At 43.9% G+C, this 16,111-nt stretch overlaps 1 protein-coding gene across 3 annotated transcripts in view; it reads left to right on the forward strand.

Annotated features, from left to right (window-relative positions):
• The first annotated feature begins 13,581 nt into the window (after positions 1 to 13,581).
• The window catches only part of LOC110507798 (roundabout homolog 2), a 68,006-nt gene continuing 65,476 nt past the window's right edge, over positions 13,582 to 16,111 (forward strand). For 2 of the 3 annotated variants that reach the window (XR_016492460.1, XM_021588050.3), the window contains exon 1: positions 13,656 to 14,225. Coding sequence is in view for 2 of the 3 variants with exons in the window: in XM_021588050.3 (XP_021443725.2) it covers positions 14,159 to 14,225 (67 nt within the window). In the remaining variant the exon portion in view is untranslated. Of the gene's footprint in view, positions 14,226 to 16,111 lie in introns of all 3 variants that reach the window. The other variant, XM_021588051.3, reaches the window with a different exon arrangement.

A 16,111-nucleotide genomic window follows, 5' to 3' on the forward strand; every position in this document is an offset into this window, starting at 1 on the left:
AAGTTGTAGTGTAAGTCTGAGGTCCTGCCTCAGCTCATAAATGGGTTGTCAGGTGAAATATTAATGTCTGCGGGGCCCATGTGTAGTTTTAGTTGTTGGATGTAATGGATTTATTACATGATATCAAATCCAGCATCTTTAAGACTGATCTGTCCTCACCTCGACCTGCAGTGAAATACACAACGACCATGACTGCCACCACTGCTAACCTCAACCCACTACCTCATCACATCAGACCTGTGTTCCAGAACTTAGAGTTAATAATTGACTGGCAAACCCTTGAATTTTTCATTGCCTCATATTTTCGGTCCTGCTTTTCCTGCTTTTTAACATTGTCAGCCAATTTGACTGCATTTTTTTGAGGTCATAGCTCACAAAGAAGATTTTCACTGGCTATAAAATAGAGCTTCAATTAATAACATCAGTTATGTTACACCAGTCAGTCATTCGCTAGTCTGAATGGAAGTGAAATGTAACTGTCTGAGCATCATTCTCCAGTAGACAGGTATAAGTAAATGAGAGAGAGCTTGACATGACCTCAACATGACCTGTCTATGCTCATGTTTTACTCTCACCAGATAGGAACAAACTCCAAGAATATCTGAAAAGCCTACTGAAAAGATATAGCTAGTATTTGAAGTCCACCCTCAGCTTATTCACATTAACATACCAAGGAAACTTGATGCTGATGGCTAGTGTAAATTATTGATAATTCATGGTGGGTATATGGAAAGAGGCACTAATCTCAAACTGGACAGTGGGAACATTCCAAGCCTGCACTCTTTTTCACTCCGCATATATTCCCAGAACATATTTCTTTAATTGTGGGGCAAGCTTTATAGATTAGGCCTAGCCTCTATATAATTGTTACTTTGTTTAAGGAACCACAAAATGTACATTATGTCAACTGATTTGTGGCATTGGATTGCCTTAAAATGTATTTTGTGTGAATATAATTGAAAGTCTAATGCAGATGTTTTTATCTCAATATCAGATCATTACTGGGTAACAAGTACATAACTGTAAATGTTGTCAATTAAATTGGTCAAAAATCAACAAAAACAACTTCTTAGCAAAGGGCAATTTCTTAAGCAAGAATTTAGCAAGGGCTGTCTGGGAGTGGTCTAAGTGGGGAGGGGGAAAGTAAAAATGAGCTGTAATTGGTACACAGGTTTGGAACTCTCTAATTAGTCTTAACTAATTTACCTCAAGGTGATGTCACCGTCCATAGAAGGGTAAAACTCCATCCCACCAAAACAGGCAGAACTTTCAGGCACTCTTTTCAAAAATATCTTATACCAAAAGGGCATTATCATCATGTTTACAATATATTCCAACCTCATAGAGTGGAAATATATAAAACATAGGGAAATCATGTTTTTGACTACACTGGGACTTTAAAGAAGTACTTCCTTGTTGTCCATCCATTCTGTGCAATAGCTTATTTCAATGGCATGCACTCCCTAATTATTTGGTATCTTTTAATTTTGAGCTGCAGTTGACTTCCTGAAGAAGTTCTTTGTTAAACACGTTCAAGTGCGAAGAACCCCTTAACTCAATGCCAGGTGGAATATGGGCCTCTCTGTCCTTGACTGTCGGGTCCATGCTTTGATAGTGTGTCTGGTCTGACATGATTAATGACTCAATTAAACTTTTTGTGCTTTGTTCCTCAGTTCACTTTCTCATTTTCTGAACTAGTGGAACTCAAATGCATCAGAGAATCTATCACCGGGTAGTTTGTTATGAATGTATGATTGATTAGTGTCATCTAGTGGTCAAGAAGTGCAGCACATCCGTTTTCACAACCAGATAATATCCTGCAGTATTTTCATTTTAATTAGAAATTGAGAGGAAGATATCCCCCAATCCTCTCAATCCTTGTGTGAACCCTCAGTCTCAACATCTTTCTCTGAAAAGCATCTCCTCACTGAAAGATGGATTTTATTTATTGGGGCGGCAGGTAGCCTAGTAGTTAGAGCGTTGGACTAGTAACCGAAAGATTGCAAGATTGAATCCCTGAACTGACAAGGTAAAAAGATATGTTGTTCTTCCCCTGAACAAGGCAGTTCACCCACTGTTCCTAGGCCGTCATTGAGAATAAGAATTTGTTCTTAACTGACTTGTCTAGTTAAATAAATGTAAAATAAAAAATATTCAGACAGATGCCAAAGAGGTAAATTGCACAAATACCGATCTCTCTCATGACAGACTATCATGTCCAGCACACATGATATTTGGTTCTGGATTCCGTGATTACATAAAAAATAACCTGTTGATTTTAAAACATGTTTGGGATAGGTGGCAGTATTTTGATGTCCGGATGAAAAGTGTGCCCAAAGTAAACTGCCTGTTACTCAGGCCCAGAAACTAGGATATGCATATAATTGGTAGATTTGGATAGAACACTCTCTAAAGTTTCTAAAAACTGTTAAAATTATGTCTGAGTATAACAGAACTGATATGGCAGGCGAAATCCCGAGGACAAACCCCCACTTTTATAATAAGGCGAAGCCCTCCCAGATTGCAGTTCCTAGGGATTCCACTAGATGTCAACAGTTTTTTTGGCTGTACTGTTTCCAAGCGCGTTCTGAGAGCGTGTTCTTTGGTATTTTTCTCCGGTAAAGACTAACGATTCTCCGTCTTAAATTGTATCGTTTATTTATGTATTAGGGTACCTAAGGTTTGATTATAAATGTTTTTTAACTTGTTTGGAAAAGTTTATTAGTAACATTTGGGATTAATTTTGTATGCGTTTTGATGGAGGGAAACTGGGTGGATTATTGACTGAAGTGCGCCAGCTAAACTGAGTTTTTATGGATATAAAGAAGGACATTATCGAACAAAAGGACCATTTGTGATGTAACTGGGACCTTTTGGAGTGCCAACAGAAGAAGATCATCAAAGGTAAGGCATTTATTATATAGCTATTTCGGACTTTCGTGTCCCACCTGCCTGGTTGAAATATGTTTTTCATGGTTTTGTATGTGGGGCGCTGTCCTCAGATAATCGCATGGTGTGCTTTCGCCGTAAAGCCTTTTTGAAATCTGACAGCGGCTGGATTAACAAGACGTTAAGCTTTATTTTGATGTATTACACTTGTGATTTTATGAAAGTTAAATATTTATAATACTGTAGTTTGAATTTCACGCTCTGCAATTTCACCGGATGTTGTCAGTGTCCCGCTAGCGGCATGCCTTTCCCAAAGTTAAACATACTAGAATTTCAGCCTATTTTATAGTCACAGTAATTTTATACCGTAATATACAGACCCCACAGTCACAGTAGGGTTACAATTCTTGAATCCATAGGAGGTTGGTTGCACCTTAATTGGGGAGGATGGGCTGAAGGTAATGGCTGCAGCAGAATAGGTGGAATGGTATCAAATACATAAACACATGGTTTCCATGTATTTGATGCCATTTCATTTGCTCCGTTCCGGTCATTATTATGAGCCGTCCTCCATCAGCAGCCTCCTGTGCTTGATCACTAAAGAGGAAGGATCTCGAGGCCATGACTGGAGGGGACTATGTGAATGACTTGACTATGAATGAAACACCAGGATTATTAGGAGAGGGCATGGGCTGGTTCTATGTCTCCAATACATATCAATGCACAGGCTTCTGAATATGTGTATCTTAGTTCTCCCTTTCCACCATCCTGCCCTCATTCCAACAGGTCAGACAGAGGGGAAAAACTAAATGTTCACACCTCTGTTCACACCTCCACGTTAACATGTTCCCCCTGTGCTCTTAATCTAGACAATATCTCCCCCACCTTTACACATACACTACTATCATTCCTGACTACTGTAGCCTCCCTGCTTGTGAGCAATCACCAGATGATCGATAATGGCCGTGTTCGAGAGGATCAAACCGTAATGTATCCTGGGTAAATTGGGACTGACTGACTGATCTACAAATAATAATGAAGTTGTTTAATTTATGTATATTTCAGTTTTCCTTGTCTTCAAAAAACAAACTAAAACAAACAAATATACATACGAACGGCAATTTACAGATTTCACATGACTGGGAATACAGATATGGATCTGTTGGTCAGATATACCTTTATAAAAAAGGTTGGGGCATGGATCAGAAAACCAGTCAGTGTATATGGTGTGACCACCAATGTTCCCTTTCATTTTTCTCAGGACTGTGCAAATTTCAGGTCTGAGGAGCACAAACTTGAACGTTGTGAACACTGAGGCTGTACCCACTTTAAGTTACAATTTTAAGTGGCCAAGTAGGCTACTGTGGCTATTTGTTCATAATGTTGGCCAACCATGCAGGGCTTGACATTAATCTGTTTATCCTCCTTCAGACAAGGAAGTGATTGAAAATGGTGTTGTTTGATACAAGAAACCACTTTACAAAATAACATGCATTATTATTCACATACCATTGTTACAGAGAATCAGACAAATTTTGCTACCCTCTGCCTATTGCCTGCTTAGCTTATTCAAGCCTGTCTCAAAATGCAATGCTGCCCCTTTAAGATATTAAAAAAGCTCTTTACCTGTCTCGCTTTTTAAAGAGGTCCAGAAATGTACACGTGTTATGCTCTTGTAGGAAGCAATCCCTCCCCTATTGCTGACTACAAATTATCTATAACTGGGCTAATAACTCGCTAACTAGCAAAGGATATGAACAAAATGTGCACACGTAGCTACATGAAGCTCTCGCTTTGATCTCAAAACAAACACATCTACTCAAGACCACAGCTGTAAACATAGTCCAGTTCAAAGTAAATGGCACAGATCCATATATGGCAATGGTCTATTTGCATATAGGCCTACTGCAGCTCTGATTGGTTATGCGGCCGGTCTGTGTAGAGTAGAGGCTGAATCATGTGGTCAATGCAATAGAATCCTACTCCGATGCGTTCTGCATACAACATTTTTCGGTATGTTGCATTGAAAGTGGCTAATATTGCATTGAATTGATCACAATTGCCACAGTAAAGGGAAACGTTTATAGTGTTAATTAACAGGGAAAACTAGAAAGTTGAGGTAAGCTCAATCTGGTGTTTCTCTCTGGGCTGATACAGTATTTTTTCTGCATGGCAGTCCTGGGGGGGCTGCGCGGCAGTCTCGGGGCTACTGCACGCCCACGCGCAGGCACGCCCACGCGCAGTTTAGAGGGAACATTGGTGACCACCATTTGCCTCATGCAGCAGGACACATCTCCTTTGCATAGAGTTGATCAGATTGTTGATTGTGGCCTGTGGACACTCCTCTTTAATGGCTGTGCGAAGTTGCTGTATATTGGCGGGAACTGGAACATGCTGTAGTACACATCAACCCAGAGCATCCCAAACATGCTCAATGGGTGACATGTCTGGTGAGTATGCAGACCATGGAAGAACTGGGATATTTTCAGCTTCCAGGAATTGTGTACAGATCCTTTCATGGGGCTGTGCATTATCATGCTGAAACATAAGGTGATGGCGGCAGATGAATGGCAAGACAATGGGCCTCAGGATCTCGTCACGGTATCTCTGTGCATTCAAATTGCCATTGATAAAATGCAGTTGTGTTCACTGTCCTGAGTTTATACCTGCCCATACCATAACCCCACCGCCACCATGGTGCACTCTGTTCACAACGTTGACATCAGCAAGCCGCTCACCCACGTAGAGTTTAAGAATTGGCCCCCACATTCTCGCTCTAAATGAACCGGCGGCATAAATCTGTCTGTTAGCTATCTATTATAGCCCTATTCCCCAGAGCCAAAGAGTCACATCTCAGATGCATAGAGGGCAGCCAGAGGAGTCGCCATAACAGCTGCAGCATCAGAAACATTGGCAGACAGCCACTGAGGGGTTGTGTGTCCACTGTGTGTTGACAGAGATGGGCCTTCTGTGTGGGCCTAATCTCTGTGTATGTGGGGCATGACATTACACAGCAGATTAGATCCGGGGGGAATGTGATCTTAGCTTTGGAGGGAATGTGATCTTAGATCTGGAGGGAGGGCAGGGAGTGTGGTCTTATTCAGGCAGGCCTCAGCATGCCCCGGCCTTGCATCAAAGCAACACGGCTGTTGTGGAGCTTCATATAATCCTATCAGCTCAGCCTTCTAAAGTCTGAGTTATTTGTTGCATGCAGCACTGAGGTCCATGGCTCCACTCCCATATGGTATTATGACTGTTTACGGTTTTTGTTTTGCCACTTGTGTATGACATTATTTATTCATTTTTATTCATACAAAGGAAACATTATACCAAGCCTTTAAAACTTTGATCCTTCTGGTGATGATAAGCCTTGGTAGAAAGGTTCCCAAACATTGTGTTATTATGCTTTCTAGTGGTAGACTGAATATTACAGGTGAGTTGATCTCGCTGATGGCTTATGTGGGAAAAATGAATCCATGAAATAAATAACATATCCCGGTTCAGATTAGTCAGTTACCAGCGGGGTTACTCATCCCTAAACCTATCCCTAATTTCAATTCCTCATAACCCCTTAGCTTCAACCACAACACAAACCGTAACTCTAGTTTCATGTCCACATAACCCTGGCCTCAACCACAACCCTAACAGTAGCTTCATGTCCACATAACCCTGGCCTCAACCACAACCCTAACAGTAGCTTCATGTCCACATAACCCTGGCCTCAACCACAACCCTAACAGTAGCTTCATGTCCACATAACCCTGGCCTCAACCACAACCCTAACAGTAGATTCATGTCCACATAACCCTGGCCTCAATCACAACCCTAACAGTAGCTTCATGTCCACATAACCCTGGCCTCAACCACAATCCTAACAGTAGCTTCATGTCCACATAACCCTGGCCTCAATCACAACCCTAACAGTAGCTTCATGTCCACATAACCCTGGCCTCAACCACAATCCTAACAGTAGCTTCATGTCCACATAACCTTAGCCTCAACCACAACCCTAACAGTAGCTTCATGTCCACATAACCCTGGCCTCAATCAATACTACTGAAGACTCATCTCTTCAGTGGGTCATATGATTGAGTGTAGTCTGGCCCAGGAGTGGGAGGGTGAACGGAAAGGCTCTGGAGCAACGAACCACCCTTGCTGTCTCTGCCTGGCCGGTTCCCCTCTTTCCACTGGGATTCTCTGCCTCTAACCCTATTACAGGGGCTGAGTCACTGGCTTTACTGGGGCTCTCTCATGCCGTCCCTGGAGGAGGTGCGTCACCTGAGTGGGTTGAGTCACTGATGTGGTCATCCTGTCTGGGTTGGCGCCCCCCCCCCCCCCCCCCTTAAGTTGTGCCGTGGCGGAGGTCTTTGTGGGCTATACTCAGCCTTGTCTCAGGATGGTAAGTTGGTGGTTGAAGATATCCCTCTAGTGGTGTGGGGGCTGTGCTTTGGCAAAGTGGGTGGGGTTATATCCTTCCTGTTTGGCCCTGTCCGGGGGTGTCCTCGGAGTGGGCCACAGTGTCTCCTGACCCCTCCTGTCTCAGCCTCCAGTATTTATGCTGCAGTAGTTTATGTGTCGGGGGGCTAGGGTCAGTTTGTTATATCTGGAGTACTTCTCCTGTCCTATTCGGTGTCCTGTGTGAATCTAAGTGTGCGTTCTCTAATTCTCTCCTTCTCTCTTTCTCTCTCTCGGAGGACCTGAGCCCTAGGACCATGCCCCAGGACTACCTGACATGATGACTCCTTGCTGTCCCCAGTCCACCTGGCTGTGCTGCTGCTCCAGTTTCAACTGTTCTGCCTTATTATTATTCGACCATGCTGATCATTTATGAACATTTGAACATCTTGGCCATGTTCTGTTATAATCTCCACCCGGCACAGCCAGAAGAGGACTGGCCATCCCACATATGCTCTCTCTAATTCTCTCTTTCTTTCTCTCTCTCGGAGGACCTGAGCCCTAGGACCATGCCCCAGGAATACCTGACATGATGACTCCTTGCTGTCCCCAGTCCACCTGACTGTGCTGCTGCTCCAGTTTCAACTATTCTGCCTTATTATTATTCGACCATGCTGGTCATTTATGAACATTTGAACATCTTGACCATGTTTTGTTATAATCTCCACCCGGCACAGCCAGAAGAGGACTGGCCACCCCACATAGCCTGGTTCCTCTCTAGGTTTCTTCCTAGGTTTTGGCCTTTCTAGGGAGTTTTTCCTAGCCACCGTGCTTCTTCACCTGCATTGCTTGCTGTTTGGGGTTTTAGGCTGGGTTTCTGTACAGCACTTTGAGATATCAGCTGATGTACGAAGGGCTATATAAAATAAATTTGATTTGATTTTGATTTGAATCACAACCCTAACAGTAGCTTCATGTCCACATAACCCTGGCCTCAACCACAATCCTAACAGTAGCTTCATGTCCACATAACCTTAGCCTCAACCACAACCCTAACAGTAGCTTCATGTCCACATAACCCTGGCCTCAACCACAACCCTAACAGTAGATTCATGTCCACATAACCCTGGCCTCAACCACAACCCTAACAGTAGCTTCATGTCCACATAACCCTGGCCTCAACCACAACCCTAACAGTAGCTTCATGTCCACATAACCCTGGCCTCAACCACAAACCTAACAGTAGCTTCATGTCCACATAACCCTGGCCTCAACCACAACCCTAACAGTAGATTCATGTCCACATAACCCTTGCCTCAACCCTAACAGTAGCTTCATGTCCACATAACCCTGGCCTCAACCCTAACAGTAGCTTCATGTCCACATAACCCTGGCCTCAACGCTAACAGTAGCTTCATGTCCACATAACCCTGGCCTCAACCACAACCCTAACAGTAGCTTCATGTCCACATAACCCTGGCCTCAACCACAACCCTAACAGTAGCTTCATATCCACATAACCCTGGCCTCAACCACAACCCTAACAGTAGCTTCATGTCCACATAACCCTGGCCTCAACCACAACCCTAACAGTAGCTTCATGTCCACATAACCCTGGCCTCAACCACAACCCTAACAGTAGATTCATGTCCACATAACCCTAGCCTCAACCACAACCCTAACAGTAGATTCATGTCCACATAACCCTAGCCTCAACCACAACCCTAACAGTAGATTAATGTCCACATAACCCTGGCCTCAACCACAATCCTAACAGTAGCTTCATGTCCACATAACCCTAGCCTCAACCACAACCCTAACAGTAGATTCATGTCCACATAACCCTGGCCTCAACCACAATCCTAACAGTAGCTTCATGTCCACATAACCCTAGCCTCAACCACAACCCTAACAGTAGCTTCATGTCCACATAACCCTAGCCTCAACCACAACCCTAACAGTAGATTCATGTCCACATAACCCTAGCCTCAACCACAACCCTAACAGTAGCTTCATGTCCACATAACCCTAGCCTCAACCACAACCCTAACAGTAGATTCATGTCCACATAACCCTAGCCTCAACCACAACCCTAACAGTAGCTTCAAGTCCGCATCCTGGTTTTTTATTTTATTTTTTAATTCTCCCCAATTTCGTGGTATCCATCGTCTTGACCTTCGCCTCAACCGAGTCCGCATGGGAGATGCAACGATGGGACGAGAGCCATGCGTCCCCTGAAACAACCCAGCCAAGCCGCACTACTTCTTGACACTTAGCCCGCTTAACCCGGAAGCCAGCCGCACCAACATGTCGGAGGAAACACCGTGCACCTGGCGACCGTGTCAGCGTGCATTGCGCTCGGCCCGCCACAGGAGTCGCTAGTGCACGATGAGACAAGAACATCCCTGCCGGCCAAACCCTCCCCTAACTCAGACGACGCTGGGACAATTGTGCGCCGCCCCATCGGTCTCCCGGTCACGGCCGGCTGCGACAGTGCCTACGTTACAGTGCTGGTTCAACCATAACCCCTTAGCCTCAACCACAACCAACCATAAGTACAATTTAAGTACAGTACAACAATGTGTTGTTCAATATAATACGGAACCTATTCACATTTCATGACAAGGCAATGTGTTGAATTTATCATGAGAGGACTGCTTGTGGGCAGAATGGCCAGTAGAGGGCACTATGAGCCTTTTATACTTCATAAGAGAACATCCTTTGAGAGTGATCCTAGTGGTTTATTTCCCCTCCACTACTCTCCCTCTCTGTCCTTCCTGCTTCTCCCTCCCTCCCTCCTGCTCCCTATCCCGATCTACATCTTTTTCAACTGTTGTTTGGGCCTGACTAGCTCCATATGTAGCCTCATGTGGCAATGTATGGTATGACGTGCTACACAGATGTCCATCTATCTGAGCAGAGCACTAAAGGACATGATGATGATGATGACTACAACCCATTATGACCCTATGCATCTGATCTCTCTCTGATCTCTAGGCCAGACAGGTAGCCTAGAGGTTAGAGCAATTGGGCCAGTAACACTTTACCCAAGGTGAAAAATCTGTTTGTGCCCTAATTTGCTCCACGTTCGCTGTACTACTATGGCTGAACCTGTAAAACATATTTTCTTTCTCATACAGCCTCAGCTGACTTGCTTGCAGCATTGTGGCTGTAAAAGCAAGAACAGTTTGAGACTGCAATTGCACTCTTGCTTAAAAATGCACTCTGATCTTAAGCACAACAAATGTGTATCATATTGCACAAATTGGATTCTAACATCACACAAATTGCAAAAATCATAGATCATACAAATTGTAAACTTTAACATATCACACAAAATGGATTACATAGTACACAGGTGGCTGAAATTCTACAACGTTTGAGAGTGCAACTTTAATACAAGGCAATCCTTGTGCAACAGATGATATTCTCAAAGCTGGAACAAGTATATAGCAGAAAGACTTGCAGTCACTTGTGCCAGAGAAAGAGCAAGTAAGTGTTTTCCATGGCTCATTAACACATAGTGGAGGAGATCCAATAGCAGTCAGCACTCCTGGTCAGGTAGACTGATGATAAAGGAGAACTAGTAATACAAAACCTCCTCTCTCTCTCTGGGGTGGCTCAATACAAATACAACTCTCCTACAATTTGCAACTGATGTTTGAGGGCATGATAAGAGAATGTACGTTCCCGTTGTCTGTATCGAAGGGCTTGAAATGAGAAAAGCTGGGCTGGGCGCCAAGTGCAGTTGTAATATTAGTTGCTTACCTTTGCACTCTACTGTATTGGATGTAAATGGCCTGCCACTGGCCCTGCATGGCGGTGACACCAGGTCTATAAATAAACCCCAGGCTGAGGATGTGTCCCAAATAGCACCCTGTTACCTTCATAGCACACTACTTTTGACCAGTGACCGACCTATGGGCCCTGGTCAAAAGTAATGCACTACATAGGGAGTCATTTGGGACGCAGGCTGAGTCCTCCAGGCTGACTGAAGGTCCCTCGCACAGCCAGGCAGTCAAGGAGGGGAAGACAAAGGGGTCTGGACCAGTGACTAATGACACTGACTGATCAGTTACCACAGAGGTTGACAGCTAAGGACCCTCTCTCTGTGGGAGAAGAGAAACATGACGAGGTGAGCCCAGTAGGCAGGGAGAGAGAAACTAGGATCCCTGAATGAGTTTTCTTTACTGTACAGTGAACCACCAACCATGATCAGAGGCTCACATTTACAGTTGTAGTGAGTGTATAGCCTCTGCCGAGCCCCCAACAACCGGATGTTCCAGTTTTCAGGGGAAATTGAAAGAGCCTGTGATACAACTTCCGCTTTTGGACGTTAACAAGGTGGCACTCCATCTTAACGCCTCCTCCACATTTACTGGATTGGTTGAACAGTACAGAAGAGATCCTCACAATATTTCTGCATGCTAAGACCAGTATGTAGCGGATCTAGTTTCAGGCGTTAGGTTAGTGAGTGTAAGTAAGTGATGGGTTCAGTGCCAGGGTCTAGAGTTGTTTGAGTTGTAAATTTCATGTCGGAATATACCGTTTGTTTAAAAGGGAAAATGTAGTTGTCTGTAGTCTAGTCTCTGGATTGGGTCTCCAGGTTATGGTATAGAGCCAAACGGTGATCTGAGAGACATGAGATCAAGACTTGGGTGAGGTTGGACAACTGAACCTCACATTCTTTACCGGAGTCACACTGACTAGCCTGTCCCATCATCTGTACCCTGGCACACTTTCCCCACCATCCACATACTCTACCCCATGCTGCGGGACTCTTGGTTACTACAATTAACAACATTTATTATTTTATAGTTAAATCAAAATATATAAAATGGCATCTACCAAAATGCACCTTTCTGAATCTTAAGTAAACAACCATAACAGCTCTGTGTTGAGGAAAGGGAGATTTTTTTTTAAATGCATGAGCAAAAATAAGCTTTTTCCAATCAGAATACATTTCCCTCAAAGGCACAATATGGTCATGTATTTATTTTGAGTGCATCATGTATGAAATCCATAAGAATTAGGCATGAGTGCATTGATAACATTGGGCTCCCAAGTGGCGCAGCTGTTTAAGGCACTGTAGTCCCTGGTTCAAATCCAGGCTGCCTTACATCTGGCTGTGATTGGGAGTACCATAGGGCGGTGCACAATTGGGGTAGGCTGTCATTGTAAATAAGAATTTGTTCTTAACTGATATGCCTGGTTAAATAAAAAAAGAACCTCCACCACCTGAAGACAGTGTCCACTGGCGGCAGTTGTTGTTTAAATCTAGACTGACACCCAATGACGCCACTAGGACTCGTAATGAGATGTTTCCATTTGCTCTGTTTAGCTTTTGTAGACTTTGATAAGGTCCATGCTTCCATTGGAGCTGGGGGTTAATGCCGTTGTGGCCTCTCTTTGTGTCGTTTGCCGGGACAGGCGTCTGGACTTCTCATCTGTAGCCCAATTTCCAGCCCCATTCAGGGGGACAAAGGGAGAGCAGGCGTCTGGTTGTCCATGAGCACTCTCCATCATGTTGGGCTCTCCGTAAGAGACATATAGACAATGCATTGAGACGGCATGGGCCAGGGGCACACAGAGGCTGGGGTGGAGTAGGGTGGGGGCAGAGAGATTGAGCCTGCCCTGGGGAGCAGTGTGTCCTCCCCAGAGAGTATAGGCATCAGAGGCTCTGCAAGAGGCAGATTGCAGATCAATGAGAGGAAGGAGTGGGTGTGAACCAGCACCTGTTTAATAAATCACTATGGAATCTGGGGCCTGTTGAAGCTCTGTGGCAGGCAGTGTTAAAGGGCTGAGTTGTTCTGGACTGTTTATCACAGTGGAAGGCTATCTTCATCATCATCAGAGGTACATGTACTGTAGCAGGAGCAGAATATCATTCTCCTTTATCATCATCATTATGATTAGAATTATCTTCCAACAGGAGGAGAAGCAACAATAACTTAGTGATCATCAATAAATGATTGAAGTCACCACCATAACAATCCTCATAATTATCCCCTTGATTACAGTTATTTTGGTCAATAACAACATGTGCCCTCTGCAATGTAGTTTTCATCCATTTGTGTTAGCCTACTTAAAGGCAACACATTACATTAATCATTTCAGCCAATTGACAGGCTATGATTATGTTTATTGAATTACCTATAATTGCTTTGCCATACAATGTTAGGACCATATGAGTTGGGGTCTAAGGAAACTGACACCTGCAATTACTGTAAAGATTGACATGGCTGAAACGCAGACCTTTTAGGTTGTGAATCATCTCACTGTCATCTAGCCATGCGTAGCGCAGAATGGGGATCAGGCAGATCAGAGCCTGCACAGATGTTGCTCCTGTCTCTTTAAGAATACCTCCATATATTGGTGAAGGTTTCGGAGCGGAGATATGTTTACTCATTTCAGCATGTGCGTCAGTTGACATTCGTAAACTGGTCCTCTCTTATTCCAGGAACAGGGCACACATTCAGAGATTCGAGCGGGAGCGCAACTTCTCAGACGAAGCTGTCTTGTTTGTATTTTATAGAAGATGAATATATTTACGTATCGATTTCTTGTTTTATGGTAGAACGACTTGCTGAGGACGTTTCGCTACAAGATGATTTCATTATGATGTTGTGTGCATGTGTTGGGGCGAAGTGACGTTACAATGCATTTCTTCAGGCGAAATTGGCATGGGGTCCGGAGAGCTGTTGTCAAAGTATGGCGGGGCGATTTTAACCGCTTGAAAAAATCCAACTGCTCTCGTAGTAAGCACTAATTGTTTACCTCTGATACATTTGGATACTGAATGTGACAGAGGGTTGAAAATCAGTTTGGACATAGACCAACCTGTCACCACGCAAAATTGACAAACTACAAGAATATGGAGACACATAGCACCCATGTCCTGCTATTGATACTATTGGTATCAATCATCTGTACCGCATCAGGTAAGTGAGAAACCACAATATGAACTTTTCATATTCTCAACTTGTATGCGTAGCCGATGCATCAAGTACAGGTAACTGCCAAAATAAACTAAACACTGAGTAAATTAGGGATACAAGGTATGTGCTTCCACACGTGTGGTTCCTGAGTTAATTAAGCAACTAACATCCCAACATGTTTAGGGTTATGTTAAAAATAAAAAATAAATAAATAAACCAGTTGCCCGTTATTTTGGCTACCATGGCTAGAACAAGAGATCTGTGACTTTGGTTCTCAAAGGAGCATAGGGGGGTTTTAAGTGTGTGTGTCACCAGATCAACCCAATCGAACACTTATGGAAGATTCTGGCGCGGTGCATGAAACAGCGTTTTCTAACACCAAATTATGGAATGTATTGTTTTTGCTGTTGACCCGGATCACTGGTTGCTGCGGAAAATTAGGTCAAAGGGGGGTGAGTGTAACGGATGTGAAATGGCCAGCTAGTTAGATGGGTGCGCGAGGGTGGCTGTTGTCGATGTGTGCAGAGGGTCCCTGGTTCGACTAGTTGGATGGGTGCGCGAGGGTGGCTGTTGTCGATGTGTGCAGAGGGTCCCTGGTTCGAGCCCAGGTAGGGGCGAGGAGAGGGACGGATGCTATACTTTTACACTTGACAACAGCTCTGCTCCACAAAACGCAATAAGTATGACTTTGACTTCTGCGGAGGCTTTATCACAGTAAATGCTGTACGGTCACTGCAGATTTCGGATTGACCAGGCAGAACCGTTTAGCCAACTGCACTGTATGTCCTACATAATTAGTTTTTTTGTGTGCCAAGCATCGATTATCATGTCAATATAAGACCCTCGATATTTATTGGAAAGGAGCGTCAAGCTCATAATTTACACCACCCTGTGAAGTTCATCATAACTTTATTTAATCTGTAGTTTAATAAACTGCATGCTTTCCCGACAAGCTGTAATGGGAGTACCACACACGTCATAGCGTGACTCCAAGTTCACTTCGATGCGATGGTTATTATATCGACACTTGCGCATAAAAGCGTTTCCACGGACATTTCTCCCATTTATTAATTTTACCGATTCAAAGAGCTCACCTTCTCTGGAAAATTTGCATCAGGCCTGTCATAATTTTTTATCCGATATGTACTTTACTCACATAAAAAGATTGCAGGTTTCCATCCAATCTGCTCGGCTTTGTTAAACTTTCCTCACCCATGCTTATATTTCGCAAGTCTACTCTTCGAATCACATTTCCACGGTCACAATATTTTGTCCCCTACGATTTTATTTTTGAACCAATGTTTACGTCTGGTGGGGTTTAGGAGAACTAAATTGGTTACTATTGGTCAATTCATTTAGAATGAGTTCAACGACCACACCCACAGAACGCATCAACGCTTTCCACCCTCTACCTAGCTACATCACTTGCCGTACTGCGGGACAGTAGTGCTCCGTAAGCGAATTGCATTGTGCCACGGTGCAATACTGCCGGCTTGCAGTGCATATGCCGCACTCAAAATAACTGGGAATTTAGAAGGAGAAAAAAAACGAGCTCTGGCTGGGAAAAATCTTTTTGAACAGTAATCCAAATCGGAAACTCTGGCAACTTTCTAGACCCCCGACCTGAAGATCACTGGCGTCAATATTTGTCCTCGTTTTTTGTTGCTGTTCCCAGTTGCACCAATACTCTCCCCATTGAACAGTATACTGTATCCTCGATGGTCACTACCGATGTTACAATTTATTTCTCATGTAGGCTGCCAACCTAATCAAATTGGTCATAGTTACTGCCGGTGACATGTGACCATACTGCCGCCCAGTGGGAAGCAACAACCATCGGGAAGCACCTCTACAAAACCGGTGCACTGGTCATTCACACTGGCTTCCCG

The sequence above is a fragment of the Oncorhynchus mykiss genome, chromosome 27, assembly GCF_057628025.1.
Source record: "Oncorhynchus mykiss isolate SJ-2025 chromosome 27, ASM5762802v1, whole genome shotgun sequence".
NCBI classification, from domain to species: Eukaryota; Metazoa; Chordata; class Actinopteri; order Salmoniformes; family Salmonidae; genus Oncorhynchus; species Oncorhynchus mykiss.